Source organism: Seriola aureovittata, chromosome 9 (assembly GCF_021018895.1).
Source record: "Seriola aureovittata isolate HTS-2021-v1 ecotype China chromosome 9, ASM2101889v1, whole genome shotgun sequence".
In the NCBI taxonomy this organism is placed as follows: Eukaryota; Metazoa; Chordata; class Actinopteri; order Carangiformes; family Carangidae; genus Seriola; species Seriola aureovittata.
The window spans coordinates 16,563,806-16,579,481 of record NC_079372.1 but is presented as its reverse complement, the minus strand read 5'-3'; the positions used below and the strand labels follow the sequence as shown (position 1 = coordinate 16,579,481).

At 42.4% G+C, this 15,676-nt stretch overlaps 1 protein-coding gene across 2 annotated transcripts in view; it reads right to left on the bottom strand.

Annotated features, from left to right (window-relative positions):
• lamb2 (laminin, beta 2 (laminin S)) overlaps positions 1-15,676 on the bottom strand; it is a 44,457-nt gene that overhangs the window by 5,746 nt on the left and 23,035 nt on the right. Inside the window, exons 8-29 of one of the 2 annotated variants that reach the window (XM_056385164.1) lie at positions 13,105-13,307; positions 12,864-12,984; positions 12,353-12,541; positions 12,032-12,211; positions 11,311-11,423; positions 10,163-10,242; positions 8,997-9,132; positions 8,750-8,908; positions 8,219-8,346; positions 8,006-8,138; positions 7,706-7,898; positions 6,632-6,775; positions 5,813-6,044; positions 4,945-5,114; positions 4,427-4,462; positions 2,832-3,056; positions 2,508-2,725; positions 2,302-2,398; positions 1,615-1,796; positions 870-1,060; positions 513-697; positions 132-373 (exon numbers count right to left, since the gene is read on the bottom strand). In XM_056385164.1, coding sequence (XP_056241139.1) covers positions 132-373; positions 513-697; positions 870-1,060; positions 1,615-1,796; positions 2,302-2,398; positions 2,508-2,725; positions 2,832-3,056; positions 4,427-4,462; positions 4,945-5,114; positions 5,813-6,044; positions 6,632-6,775; positions 7,706-7,898; positions 8,006-8,138; positions 8,219-8,346; positions 8,750-8,908; positions 8,997-9,132; positions 10,163-10,242; positions 11,311-11,423; positions 12,032-12,211; positions 12,353-12,541; positions 12,864-12,984; positions 13,105-13,307 — 3,557 coding nt within the window. The remainder of the gene's footprint in view (positions 1-131; positions 374-512; positions 698-869; positions 1,061-1,614; positions 1,797-2,301; positions 2,399-2,507; positions 2,726-2,831; positions 3,057-4,426; positions 4,463-4,944; positions 5,115-5,812; positions 6,045-6,631; positions 6,776-7,705; positions 7,899-8,005; positions 8,139-8,218; positions 8,347-8,749; positions 8,909-8,996; positions 9,133-10,162; positions 10,243-11,310; positions 11,424-12,031; positions 12,212-12,352; positions 12,542-12,863; positions 12,985-13,104; positions 13,308-15,676) is intronic. The other variant, XM_056385165.1, reaches the window with a different exon arrangement.

The following is a 15,676-nucleotide window of genomic DNA, read 5'->3' as shown; positions in this document are numbered from 1 at the left end:
ACTTCTGTAATTACTTCAGTGCAAATTCTTGGTGGCAAATCTAATCTCTGCTTCTTTTTTTTATAGCTGTATACATGGATCGCATCATATTTCAATCGGGCTGCTACAGAGATTAAAGAATACGATCAAACCTTCTCATTGATCTTCTTCATGTCCAGGCCCTGCGCCCTGGTGTTCAGGTCTCCCAGCGCACGCTTGTTGGCTGCGTTTTTACGGTTGAAGTCGTCCTTCTTGGCGTTGATAAGGCGCTCGGTGCGGCGGCGGGTGTCCGCTGATTGACTGACTGTGTTGGGCCTGGTGGTTGTTGATTCGTTGGCACGCCGCTCAGCATCACAAGACTTGTTGTAGGAGCTACGGATGCTGTCGTACGCACCTGGAGGAGGATCAAATTAATGTTGGAGTAAGTCTGAGGATTGTTAGGGACTACGGATTCTTGACTCTGGGATGGAAATGGGAAGACAAAGTTTAAATGAAATGAAACTATGGGCAGTTAAAGGAAACAACTCTATCACCTAGGAAGTTGGAGTTCTTGAGGATATCCAGCTGGCGGTGTAGCTGCTCTGAAGTGAGGTTGAGTTCTTTAGCCTCTCTCTCCAGAGCACTCAGCTCCTTGCTTGCCTCAGAGTTGCTGTCCTGTACGATGGTTAGGTCTCCTTCCAGGCGGTTCAGGGTGTCAGTGGTATCACTGATCTGCGCTCTGTGGGACAAGACAAGCAGTCGTTGGGGGAATCTAAACCGTGACACTGATATGATTGAAAATTCACTTTCTGGGACAAAACTGAATAAATCTGTGGACAGAAAAAATGACTGGAGATGAATATGTTTACATAGAGAACAGTTAAAATGCAGTGGAATGTAACAGCCTGTACCTAAGATCTTCAATAAGCTCCATTAGGGTAGCCACGGCTGCAGCGGTGGCATTGCGTGCGTTAACAATTCCCTGAGCTTGTGCCAGTTTCTCCTCCAGGTCTCTGAAGGCCTTTTCATAGGCCCCAGTAAGCCCAGTGGTCTGAATCTCATGGGCACGCTCTGCCAGAGCCTTGGTACGCACTGCCAGGTCCTGGAAATGAGACAACAATGTGAAAAGTAAGACAATGAACTGACCTATTCAGTATTTCACATGTTCTGCTGCTGTTATCCTCCACTATTATCCTCTCCAGCAGGTTCCTTTAACACGTGCTCAGTATGTGGATGAAAGTTTTGAATTGAACCATGTTTTGAAGATGGTGCGGCAAATATTGAGGAGTGCCAGACATGACAGCAAAAGCAAAAGCAATTGGAAAAAAAATAAAATAAAAGGGATAAAAATGAATAAATAACATTATACACACACACACACACACACATATATATATATATATATATAAAAAACTGGATTTATATGTAAAACAAAAAACAAAAAAATAAATATATACAGTATATAAATAAATAAATAAATGAACAACTAAATTTAAATGCTTATAACTATTCTTTTATTTTTGTCTTACTATTCGTATATTTTATTTATTCCTCATTATATTTCCACATTTATTTTCTTATTCTTTTACAGATGTATTATGTTTTATGGCATTCCTATAACTCAATACAGATTACACCCTCTGTTCTCAACCGCACCTGCACAATGCGATCCCAGTCCCCAAAGCACTGGTGACAGGGCTGACAGTTGGGGAACTGGCCAGAGAAGCCTCTGGCACACTGATCACAGCGAACACCTGACACCCCCTGCTGGCAAACGCAGTGGCCCGTCACGCGGTTGCACTGAGAGGTTTCAATGCCACGCCAGTCACAGTCACAAGCTGGAGGGGGCAAAAAAACAGAAGGAGGGAGCGTACAGTGAATGTGGAACAAAGGGACCTTGTTTATAATGAAATAAAAATCAAATTTGTTTGCACTTCTATGTCAGTGTTAAATGCAAAAAAGTGTGTGTGTCTTTTATTGATTATAATGCCACTGTAAGGCCACAGTTGTTGTCAGATTTCACTGAGCAGTCGTGTTACTGTTCTCAGCAGAAGTTTTCCATGCAAACCTACATTGTAAATACATATAGTACATCATAAATCTAATATCTCAAGTGATCCCAAGGTTGTTGTACTGGGTTTACTGGGTTTTAGTGTTTGTTGAAATAAGCCTCTTTGCATACAATGCTTTTTGCACTGTTCAGAGATGAGCTGTCTGCAACCATCTCTCTGCCCGAGCAGCAAGAGCGCTTCACATTTGCATTGAATCCTGTCATCTTTTCATTATGTTCATAACAGCGACTGTACCATGTCCTAAAAACATGCGAGTCTTGATGTTTCTAACCTCTGCACTGTGTCCTGGGGTCTCCCCAGTAGTTTTCCTGACAGTCTGTGCAGGTCTTCCCTCCAAAGCCGTCTCGACACTGACACTGGCCCGTAAACTGCAAGATAGAGAGTGAGAAAATCACATCAGTTCTGTTTGTGTCAATCAGGATTTGAACATATCCACAAACTGAATACAATGTGTTCAGAGGACCAACAGTCCCATACCTCATTACACGAGGAGGTGACAGAGTTGTTGGGGTCGCACCCACAGGATTCACAGCCCCTCCCGCTGGCCATGTTCCAGTGGTTGGGGGCACAGTGGTCACATGTCAGACCTATGACGTATGGCAGACACTGGCACTGGCCTGTGGCGCGCTGGCACACACAGTCCTCACGCTCCATACACTGGCTGCGTTCAGTACCCAGGAAGTTACATGTGCACTCTGAGGGGCAAAAAAAAAAATACATGCCAACATCATGATACAATATTAACATGTGTGTCAATGCTTTAACTTTTTGTAGACATTTTTCATTGAACATTTTTCTCACTCCTGCAGTTGCGTCGGGAAGCATCCCCGAAGTAACCGCTCTTGCAGATGCCACAGTTGGGGCCTTCGGTGTTGTAGAGGCACTTCCTGCACTCTCCAGTCTGCCTGTCACATGCATCGACGTCTGACATGTCTATGTTGTTGTTGCACTGGCACGGCTGGCAGCGCCCTCCAGGCTGGGAGGGGTTGCCATAATAACCTGGGGCACATTCGTCACATCGAGCTCCTACGTTTGGGGGAAAAATAGAAAAGAGCGTAAAAAGTTATAGTGAGAACAGAGCAGTGGAACGAGGTATGATAATGGCATAACTACTTGTATTTTAATTGAAATATATCTGTAATAAGAACAGGTGAAGTGTACCAAACAGCAGGAAGCAGGAAGTGTGAATTTACAGCAGTAGACTAAATAGGTACTCAAAAGTAATGAGGCCCCTCCTCATACAACAAGATTTAGCTAAATCCCAAACTAGGACTTAAATGTTTTTAATGGACATGTCCATTGAAAAAAAACATGTTCGTCCAAGACTTGGCTTAACCCATCTCTGCAAAGCGTGAACATTATTATATTAATACAGTATGTTGCTAACAATCAGTTTGTTACTCAGTGAGGTTTAATTAACCAGCTCTCATTAGTTAACTGTGTTTGCCATCACACCCTCAGTGGATTATATGTAACACATTATTATATACTACATGATAACAGACTATTCCATTAGTCAGCAGTCATTTAAATTTCAAGTTTTTGACATGAGGAAACTCCACAGAAACCAACGTAAGCATTACAGACACCTCCTGGTTTACACAATATTATCCCACACTGCACTGCACTACTGCTTACACATACATATACACATACGGTATATATGGTATATATTTGGCTCTAGCAGGAAAAGGAAGAAGTTAGAGATAGAAAGAATGAGAAGGTGGAGGGAGGTAAAGAAAAGAGCAAAGGGAAGTAAAGGCAGTAGTGACGAGAAGGAGGGAAGTTTGGATAGAAAGTAAAAGTAGACAGCTACAGTTTCTTTTAATTTTTCAGGTGAACTACATCCAGTTTCCTGTACTTTTGAAAGTCAGCGCCTGGTTGCTTAATCTAACAGACAGGTCAAAATGATACAGTGGAGACCTGAGGGTCAGTGGCATCCACTGTGCCTCATCTGAAAAGAAGCCAGACTGGATAAAGAAGTGACATCAGTGTGCCTGTCTCGGCTGTGAATATATCAGTATATATATCTATTCTATGAACTGAGCTCTCAACCACACCTTCAGATAAAGATGAACAGAGCTGGTTCAAATCTTGTTTTGAAATTATTTAACCAATTGTAATACCGTTTTAATATCATTTTAGGGACACTTACTTGTCCCTTTAGTGTCATGTAAAACACAGAGAGTCACAGAGAGGCATTTAATTTGAAAATGTTTGACATTATTCTTTGAGCCAGGTCTCACACATTGGCAGGAGTGCACTGTGGCACAGCACCACTGACAGGAGAGGTGCTGAAGCCATGCATGAGTAGGATCGGTGAAGTGGAGGGTTGGTGGAAAATGAGGAGGGAGGGGGAGGAGGGGAAGGGACTGGGGTCAACCATAATTACTCACGCTTAAAAATGGTCACCCCGGAGCGTTTAACAATCCCTGCGACAGTAATACAGGGGAGGGGGGAAATAACACAGGTTACCATTCACCGGAGCCTGCTGACAAAAATCATTCTTACCTCATTTGAGTTGCATCCTTTATAAGATTGGAGTTATCAATCACTGAGATTATTTTTATGTTAACATCAGCTAAAACAAAGTGAGGTGAGGCCTGTGGTGCCACGTCACAGAAACAATTCTTTGACTCCAATAAGGTTTTGTATTAAATGTTTGAGAGCTCAAACACTGAAACAAAGTGCACCATCAAGAGTAACACCATGAAGCAGCATTATTTTGCATCTGTTCAGGTGTGGAAGAGGTTTGACGAGTTTTCACCGGGTCACTGGTTCTGGAGAAAATCAATTAGTTATCAGCGTCTCCTGCTGATGATGAACAGGGGAAACATCAAGCATCGGTGGAACAGGAAAGAAAGATTGAGATAACAGAAACAGAGTAATATCACAATGATAATCTGAAGTTTACCTGTGTAGCCCTGGTTACAGTTGCAGATAATTTGTCTGTTACGGTTGTCCTGGTAACAAGATGCAGCAAAGTGACGGCCACTGTTGGGCCCGTCCGGACAGGGGCACGGACGACACTGACCGCTGGATGCTATGCCCAGAATTGGATTACCAAAGTAACCATTGGCACACCTACAGAGATGACAAATGAGTTAGCTCAGGTAAACAGCACAGTTACAGGTGATACTGTTGTAACTGAGTAATACTCAAGTGTTAGTTTTCTCATATCCATATAGTTTAAAAATGAGTCAACTAACACCGTCTAAAAACTTTAAAAGTTTCAAAGTTGGTTGAAAGAAAATGTTTGTTTATACTAAGATTACACTTTTTTTATCCAGTAAAAGAGTCGATTTAAGTACAGTACAATAATGTTAATGTGTATAAATGTCTAATTGGCAAGGAAACAGATTATTTACTGATGTTTGAGTGTGCAAGAGACCAGTATGGGTATAATACTGGGTCAAAATTCAACGGCTTGATTTTTTGGGGGGGATTTAAATGATTTCAAATGTACAGGATCTTAAAGTTGGAACAGAACCAAATGATGTGAGATACAAATTAATATTTGTATAATGAGTAACATCTTCTTAAATTAACTCTGCATGTCACAATTTTCACTTAAATCTGTATGTAGCAGAGGATCAGCAGCCTCTGCTGTTATTGTGATGCTCCAGTTCTACACATAACATGTATTTTTCTCATCTCATATGTGTTGTGTGTATGTTGTTTATTACAGAACTAACATACACATAACACATTAACCAAACCAAACCAGTATCTTATGTTTAAACCTGATCCCACGCAGCTCCATCAGCCTCATACTTCGTCACCTGTCACACTTGTCTCCTCCTGTGTTGTCCCTGCAGTTGATGCAGGCTCCATTCCTCTGGTCACACTGGTCTGCGTGTCCGTTACACTGGCACGGCCGGCAGCTGGGGAAGCCCCAGTGACCCGCCTGGCATCCGTCACAGCGCTGACCAAACGCTCCCGGACGGCACTGGCACTGACCAGTGAACTTGTCACAGAGTCGAGTCACAGAGCCCTCCAAGCTGCAACCGCAGGCTGGACAGACGGAGGTTTAGGAAGGAGGAGAGGATGATGGGAAGAGATGAAGTGAAGACGCCAAGGAATCAATGGGAGAAAGAGGAAAGAGGGATAGAAAATAAATACTGAATGAATGAATTTTTACAAATGAATTTTAATTCATTTTGAACTTGCTGTTGTGCACTGAGAGACAGTAGAGGGCGCCAGAAGCGTAGATGCTAACTCATCAAAATGAAAGCACATGACTGAATATGGAAGCTCAGCATACTCCTCAGACTTACAGTATGTTGGTAACAGAATTAAAGATAAAATGAGAGAATAAAATATAAGAATAAAACTGAGCATAAATAGTCGTGTTTGAGCTCCAAGAATTCTGTGAAATTGCTTTATTAGTTTTGCACTGTCTGAACCTTAGCAGAGGCCTTACTGAGACCTTCCATGGAGGGTTTAAACACACGAAGGAAAAAACAAATAAACTGAGTGTAAAAATATGGAACGTGTTGTTATGTTACATCAAACAATATGCAACCTAAACAGGTCTTGGTTTCAAATGAAACTGAAAAGGCGCAGAGTTTTAAAACTACAGTTGTATCTGAGTTTCTCACCCACGCAGCCTGAAGGCCCAAAGCCGTAAGTTCCCGGAGCACACTGGTCACAGCGTCGGCCAATCACATTGGGCTTGCAGCGACACTGACCCCCGCGGACATCACACATGGAGCTGACGGACCCCTGAGGGTCGCAATTACAAGCTGGAGGAAGACAGAGAGAAACAGGCATCAAGTCACTGAACCCTAACACCTGTGAACATCCTGCACATGGAACAGGAACCAAGAAACGCTGACGACTGAAAATATCTGTATGAATAATTATTATTACCTTCACAGCTTAAAGTCAAACTGAAATTTCAATTCTCCTCACTGTTTGTGTAAGAAAATATATTGTGCCTAGTTTTAAATTTGTCGATTGTAATTGTGGAGAAACCTTAAGCCTGTTAAACTGAGACCCAGTGTTGTTAAGAAACATGCTATCAACATCTGTGGTATGCTATTGGCTGCACTACTGTATGTCCAGGAACACTGAGACATTTTCAACAATTTTCAACCATTCCCCAGAGGTGTTAGTAACTATTGGTCCTGCATTATACAAAGGAGGGAGTCTAGCTAGCATTAGCTCCTTCATGTCTTTCAGGGGTCTGGTTGTGGTGACAGTAAATGACCAGACCGTCAAAACTCACAGTGTGTGGTTCTGTAACCACAGCGCTCCATACATTACTCCATGACTTGAATCATTACATGGACTAACCTACAGAGTGCTGATGGGGCTAAGCTTTTAAGAGCCTCTGTTTGAATCGAAGAAGTGTTTATCAGTGTGAAACTCACTGGCTTGGTTATGGTCTCCAGGTAAATTACCAACAGTCTTTGCTGAGTGTTTGAACACAATAAATAAATAAATAAATACCATATTTTCTAATATCAAGTTGATGGTAATGCAGAGGAGAAAAGCATCAGTGAACAAATACATGAAAAAAATATAATTAATAATGTAAACTTCACTGATCCCATAAACCTCTAACGGTAGTCAGACGTCAGGGAAAGGATCATGTGACCCTTCAGCCTCTTGCATTGTAAACAACACAAACATCGTTCAAAAGCACTTTAATAAGCCCTTTTCTCACTCACGCAGAGCGCCATCATTTATGATGGCTGACATGCTGGTGATTAGCTTGGCACAGGTGTCACTCATCAGTGGGCGGGTCACACTCTTCGCCCCCTCGTGGCAGCGGTAACGCTCGTAGGTCTGTCTCCTGGTGTTCGAGGCCGAATCGCCTGCGTTGAACATCTCCATGGAGGAGTGACGTGGCATCAAGGCGATCTGGAGAAGAACCACAGGGATTTATGAAAAGGAGAGGAGGGAGATAAGTATGTATGTGGAATGAAAACTACAATTTATTCATGACTCAGATGGAAAATAAATCTCACTGAGTCCACAAGGACGATAGCGTTGGCCGCTCCGTTGAGGATACTGTTGGCATCCTGATAGCGTGTGAACTCAAAGCGCAGGCTGTAAGTCACACCTCTCTCCAGACACACAGGCTGATGAGGGACCACAAACCTGGGGCGAACAGAATCAGCACACAGTTTATATTCAGTGATTGTGCACAGTATGTTTGAGTGTGTGTTCAAACCACAGACCTTGCTCCAGCTGGCAGCGAGACAGTGAGTCTGTCATCATCTGGGATGGTGTTTCCACAGGGGCTGCTGGTAGGAATTGGTCCTGGACGAATCACTGTTATCCGCACCTCCTCCCAGTCCCGTGGCATCTGGACAATATCAGTGTTGTATGGTTAATACGTGGCCAAAAGCTACTGATCATGAAATATGAGTATGAAAAGAGGAAGAGGACAATTACAAAGTAATGGCTGCCTGAACTGAAAATAGGAAGTCTATTTCTTTAAAATATATATTATATCTATACAAAGAGAAGGGTGAAAAGTTGTGGTTTTATGTTCGCATGTAAGGATTATGTTGGTGACTTTCTGGAGTCACAGGCAGCTAGCGGAGAGTCACTGATCCAGGATAAGAAATTCAGTCAACAAGCTCCTGGAAAAGATATGAGTGGTATCTATCTGCTCATCTAATTCCCAGCAAGAGAAAGAATAAACATATTTCACAAGACTCTCAACGATCAACATTTCGATCTGAGGAGATAATAAACGCACAGACCTGCGCCTCGTAGCGAATAAGCAAGTCATATTCCATGGAGAAGGGGATGTCACTGATGAGGAACTCCAAAGTGCCACCCTCAGGCACCCGGGCGAACCCAAGGCCCGTCCAGGAGGCGGGGCGACCCGCCTGGTGCTCCCTGGTCTCCAGCATACAACCCTAAGATATATTATTAGTTAATTAATTTATAATTATGTTTCCATACTTAAGCCCAATGTGTGTTGATAGAGAATACATGATGGCTCACCTGTCCCATTTTGGCCAACTCAGCCTCATAGAGGAAGTGATCCAGAGCCATGAAGTAATATCCGGACTCCACCTGTGTACACTGGCGTCCTGTCATGTGACTGCGGCAGCGACACTGACCGCTCTCCATGGAGCAGCTGCAGAGAAGACAAATCATTTTGTTATGTTACTGCTACAATTTATATTATATGGCTTAGCTGCCAATGGCGGATGCTTCACCTTCACCTAAACAATTACTGTTCCACTTTTTACATGTAAATCCCTTCTGAATCTGAGGTTGAAGTTATGACTAAAAACATTGCTTTCTTATAACAAGACTAAAAATCTACAGCCATGCTAAATGCTAACATCAACCTGCTAACATGCTACACAGTGACGCTGCTAACAAACTGATGATCTCTCCAAGTTCATCATTTCATTTAGCATGTTAGCATGATAACATTGGATCATATTACTGCTGTAAAAGCAAAGTGCAGCTGAAGCTGATGGAACTGTCTTTAGTTTTTCAGGTATTTGGTAGGTTCTGACCTGATGATGGCGCTAGATGAAAAGTGAAGGGAAGACTAGAATGGTACGGTAGAATAGATAGAATAGAAGATATTTATACAAGACTACACACAAAATATATAGTAAAGTATAAAATGGATGAATATAAGCATGAATATAAAAACAATATGACTATTAAATGCAGACCTGACTACACACACAGACCCACGCACACACACCCACACACACACGCACACACAGACCCACGCACGCACGCACGCACGCACACGCACACACACACACACACACACACACACACACAGTTTATGAAGTAAAGTGGTAATAAATAGTAGAGTATGATTTGAGATATTTCAGTCTGGATTAAAATGGTGGACTGACCGACAGACCTATATTGCTGTTACCATTATGACGGGTTGTGTGTCTGAATTTAGGGCACAGAAGATGAATTAAACTTTATCAAGAGGTTTAACAAATTACTACTCCAAGAATAAAGATGGAGGCCAATGAATCTGAATGTACAAAGCTGCAGCTGCTACTTCGGGGACAGTAATCAGTTTCTGAATGTTGTGTCTTAAAGACTAAAAAACCTCTGTGTAATCTAATTTGTAACAGCCTCGCACTTGATTTATGACTCCGGGCTGAAGCTACAGCGCCACTCACTGATTGTCCAGCGCTCCTCCGATGTCACACTCGCAGCCTCTGCAGCCGTTCAGGTCGTGGCTCAGCGCCCAGTGCTCCGGCTAGAAACGCAGAGGGACGGACAGAGGATAGGGCGATTGACAGGCAGACAGACAGACACAGGAGGACAGAACAACCACCCAACAGACAGACAGACAGTTAGCTCCAGACAGATATCACCCTCCATGCTATTAAAGACTGAGGGGAACTTCCACAGCAGTTTGACTGTCATGACTGTGTGTGAGTCATACATACTGTATCCAGCGCTCTTATCCAATAAATCAACACTATTAGCTTTAGGTCATGTCATTACTGCCCCATTCCCTTCAGCTCACTTTGTGCGATCGTCTTTTTCAAAGAGAGCTGACTTGACACTTTGGATTTTATTGTAGTCAGCATTTTGCTTTTTATCTTAACTGTGTTTATCTGATGTGTTTTTTACTTTTGCCAAATTTTGTGGTTTCTTCATTAGTGTTATATCGGATTCTGTATCACATCCATCTGCAGTGATACTGGTCTGGCTTTTTCTCACTAGTCTGTTAGGCTTGAAAGCTATTTGGAACACTAACATGAGAAACGCTGTAATGACATTAAATGTACATTTATTCTGGTAATATTGCTTCAGTAGGATTTGTTGACATTATTGTTTCTAAAATGAGGCTTCACACGGACGATAGGATCCGCTTTCGGACCACGTCCAGGCCCTGACCATTTTAGGCCTGCTGAAACCCACACCAACCGGACAAGCCTCAAATCTCTGGGTTAAATTTAGACACAGAGCCCAGGAAGGAGCTCGCATTCCTGCCTACACTATTCCTGGCTGAGTAGGTTTGGGACAAGAGGTTGAATTATAGCAGGAAGCTTCACCACCTCACATCCCGGGCTGCTGGGCAGAGGGGGCGAGAGATAAACAGGAGAAAGAAACAAGAGTGTGAAGTGCAAAGTAGGCCAAGCAGCCTTAAGAAATCAGATTCAATGCTTACGTTCAACTTGAATTGTATCAAACACAGGATGATAAAGTGACTGAGGTAGTCAAAAAAAAAAAGAAAAAAAAAAAAAGAAAGAGATGAACAGGCCAAATCTTGGAAAATGTGAGATTTTCCATTCAAGCCAGAAAACAAAAGTCTTACCAGACACTGGTCACAGCTGCGTCCGGTGACGAGACGCTTGCAGAAGCAGTCTCCACTGACTGGGTCGCACTGGGAGCTACCTGACACGGTTCCTCTGTGGTCACACCAGCAAGCTGGAGGGTGGAGGATAACAATAAATAAATCATTCAAAAACAAACTTAAACGAAACTTAAAAGCAATTCATTACAAAGCCTAGTAGGCAAGAGCCTGATCTCCACTGAGGATGTGGGGGACATATCCCCCCTCAGAGGAGATAACCTGCTGCCTTCAGTATTACCATGCACTCACAGTAATTAAACTTTATGAGCAGTAACGAGTCATTTGCAGACATTTTCCTGCCCCGTGTTTCAACTCTCAGGCAACACAATCTGCACAAACTTACGTTACTGTTCTTATTTTTGAAGAATTAAATGAACACCGGTCCAAGATAATGCAGTAAAGGACAGTACTCTTTGTAGTAAAGATGAAAATATGATTTTATATAACATTAAAACATAATTTCACATGAAGTATCAGGTGTCTATATACAGCATTTGTTGTATACTACCAGTATGATAACCAGTTTCATCATAAACTGTTATTTGATGGGTGATATGAATGTATATAAATCAGAATAGCTGAAGAACCTCTGACATGAAACTGATGATGATCTCATAGCGGACAAACTGGGTCTTTACAACACTCCTATGTTTGTGTGAGCTCGAACACAGAATGTACTCACGTTGGCAGCCCTGGGGGTTTTCAGCGCTCAGGCCAAAGAAGCCGGTTTTACACTTGTCGCAGCGCGGCCCCTCCACGTTGGCCTTGCAACGACACTGACCTCCCACCATGCCGAGGGAAGGGTCGGTGTGGCTGTCGCACATCCCCCCGTTCTGAGAACCGTCCGGGTCACAGTCACAAGCTACGGGACAGACAGGCAGGGGGCAAGTTTTAATGCGTTAGTTAGAGGTTAATAATTCATACTGACGCTTCAGTTAGTTGTGAGTTACTGTTACGAATGAAGTATTGGAATATAATTTTACACAAACACACACACACTCACCTACGCACACTCGTGGGTCCCTTATATCTTTGATGGGGTCTTTGTAGTAGAAAGGTTTGCACATCTCACAGTTGCGTCCCATGGTGTTGTGCTGACAGTCATCGCACACTCCTCCGCTGACGTTACCCGTGGCCAAATACACCGCCATGTCAAAGTGGCACTGGGTCGAGTGGCTGTTGCAGTTACACTCTACAAAACACATTATTATTTCAAACAGATGAGTCTTTGCTGACGTTCTATTATTCTGGTTTTTTTCTTCTCTCACTTTCTCCAAGTGTTTACTGTCCACAGGCACATGGGTCCGCGGCTCAGGTTATATTTTTAGACGTGTAAATACCCCAAAGTGTCAGCCACTGTGCTCGGTAGTTACATTAGTCTCCTCACAAATAATCAATAAAAAGCAGCAGTTTATGGACCTCTTTTTGCATCAGTATTAACTATCTTCAGAGATAAAGCTCTGATGTTTTTGCACAAGACTTAACGCGCCCTGTGCTTCCTCCTCTGTACTCACTCTTGCAGGCGTTGGTGTTGCGTCCCTCAGCTGGTCTCCAGGGCAGGTCATTGTAAAAGTCATCGCATTGCTCACAGTTCAAACCGTTGGTGTTATGGTTACACACACACCTGCCGTGAACCTTAAAGAGAGATGAGAAGGAGGGAGAGTTACGGTAATCCATATGGGAAGTGAGAACAAATTACAGAGGGAAACTGTGCTAATTAAAAGGTCTATACTGTGAATGATTCTCATCACTCACCATTCCTTCTATATCATCCCTGATGCCATCGATGGGGGCGCACTCCGAGGCGTGGCCGTAGCAAAAGCAGTTTCCACGTACGACGAGCTCATATATGGCGTAGTAATACTTCTCCTTTATTTCTGCTCTTGGGTCCAGCAGGTTGTCTCCTAGCGTGTGAAGTTTGGTGAAGTTCACCCTCAAGTTGGTGATCTTCAGCTGGTCTGGTGGGAAGAAGAGAAGTGGGTCGGATGAGAGAAACGGGAAGGCATGGTTCAGGAGGGGCGGTTTAAATCCTGATGACATGTTAAATATTTTCACCTTATAAGCAGTTTTACCATTTCATAAGGTAGGAAGGTGCACAGCAATTGAAGATTAGCATTTTTAAAACAGAATCTATTAATCAACTTTTATATATAAAAATCTTTACCATTTGCTATAAATGGTCAGTTCTTGAACATAAGTGCCCCTGACTGAACTGAACACTCTCTTCATACATCCAACTAACGACATTTGTAACTTTCAAGTACATTTCCAGAAGATGGGAAATCGGAAAATGATGGAAAGTAATGGATTGTGGTGTTGAAATGGTTCTTCCTACACAAAGTTAACATGGATGGAACATCCGCTGCTGTTACAGTCCAGCTGTTCACCAGAAGCACTCAACACACACACGCATACACACACACACATTCACACACGCACACACACACGCATACACACACACACACACACACACACACACACACACACACACACACACACACACACGCACGTACACACACACACACACACATAATTCTGGGGACATTACATAGACTTACATAACCCTACCTAACCATTAGCCGACCCTTAACAGCTGACCCAAAAATGAAGCTTTTTCCTGATTGAGGACACAGCTTTTGTCTCCAGTTGGACAAGCTGGCGCCTATTAACTGGTCTTCTTTCTGAAATGTGTCCCCAAAAGTAGCCTACAACACACACACACAAACACACCCACACACTTACAAACTAATGCATGTTGGCCTACCTAACATACATGCATGTCTCTTCCCGAGGGCCCTCAGGAGGAAGAAATGACTTCCAGTAACAATACCAGTAAGCAGAGAGTGAATACAGATTATAACCAATACTCCTGACTTCAAGAAGCTCATATCGTGGAAAACAAGTCTACTCTTAGCAAATGATGCAGAAAGTTGCACTGTAATTTTAGCATGAATTCATATCACTGTCATTATCAACATGATTATATATGATGATTATGAACATTCATAATCAGCATAGCATCATCAACTCCAGTCAGTTTGTTTTCTAAACTGTTCATCCTCACAAAAAAAGAAAAGAGAAAAGAAAAAATCTCAGCCATGACCTGCATTTAAAAACTTTTAGCTTCCTGAATTTCCAGTCATTTTTCACTTCCTGTGGAGTCGAAACAGCAGCATTACAATGAGATGGATGAAATGGTTCATGAAAGGATTCCTTTTCTCCCAAATTCTGACCCTCTAACTGCACCCCACTGACTTTATCTGCAGTAATAAATCCCTCTCTGACAGACGAGAGCTAATCCAGCTTCACCACACTATGACAGTGTCTGTTTCTCCTCCTGTAGTAACAGCAGACTGGAGAACAGTCCTGCAGATCCCTTAGCAGCGACTGCAGCAGCCAAACAGCAGCTTTCAGCAGGCAAAGGGCTGAAACTGAGACTGACATATATTACCAGCTCTGTCTAACTGAACACATACAGAGGGCTGAGGAAGAGGTAGTGGATTGCACAGAGTCTTTTTTAAAAGCTTTATATAGATTTGTGAAATCAGTGCATTTGATTGTAATGAATAAAGAGACTTCTAGAAAACCAAAAACAAGAGTCTGTGAAGCTGTGGTGCTAAATGCTAACACCACATGTTGATGTTTAGCAGCTAAACTGTTCACTATATAAACTAAAATTATTACTAATTTATAACATGACTGACAGTCTACAGATATGCTAGCAGCCCTGTGAGGCTGTACTTGGACACAGCAATGCTTTCAGTTAATGCTTATATCAACATTTTCATGACAATGCTAACATGCTGATGATTTGCAGGTAATATTTAGCAAGTTCACCGTCTTGGTTCTGCATTTAGCATGCTAACATTTGCTAATTAGCAAAAAACACAACCTATTATTTAGTAATAATCCAAAGTACTGGATAAATGAAATGTTGACTTAATGTTAGTGCAGGAGGAAAAATCAGAGGATTAGGATTCATCCTCTAAGCACCATGAATATCTGACAAACCAACATTAAGGCAAGTCGCAAGCATGGCTGAAAACGCCTTTAAAAACTGAGTTCACATTTTGACCTATTACCATATTTTACTCTGTTATTATAAGAGGAAATTTTACTGAAATTTTCTCTTTCCACTAGTGTTTTCTGAATCAAGGCCTCCTTCAGAGCATGATTATAAAAGAATATTTGGAAGTATAGTTAATGGAGCTCTGCTGCAGGTTGGAGCTAATCTGTAGCTGGTTGGTTGTATATGAAATGCTACCAAGTTTCAGAAATGCTGGGACTAAGATAGAAATCTTAGAGAAGTTTGTTGTAACACAAAGAG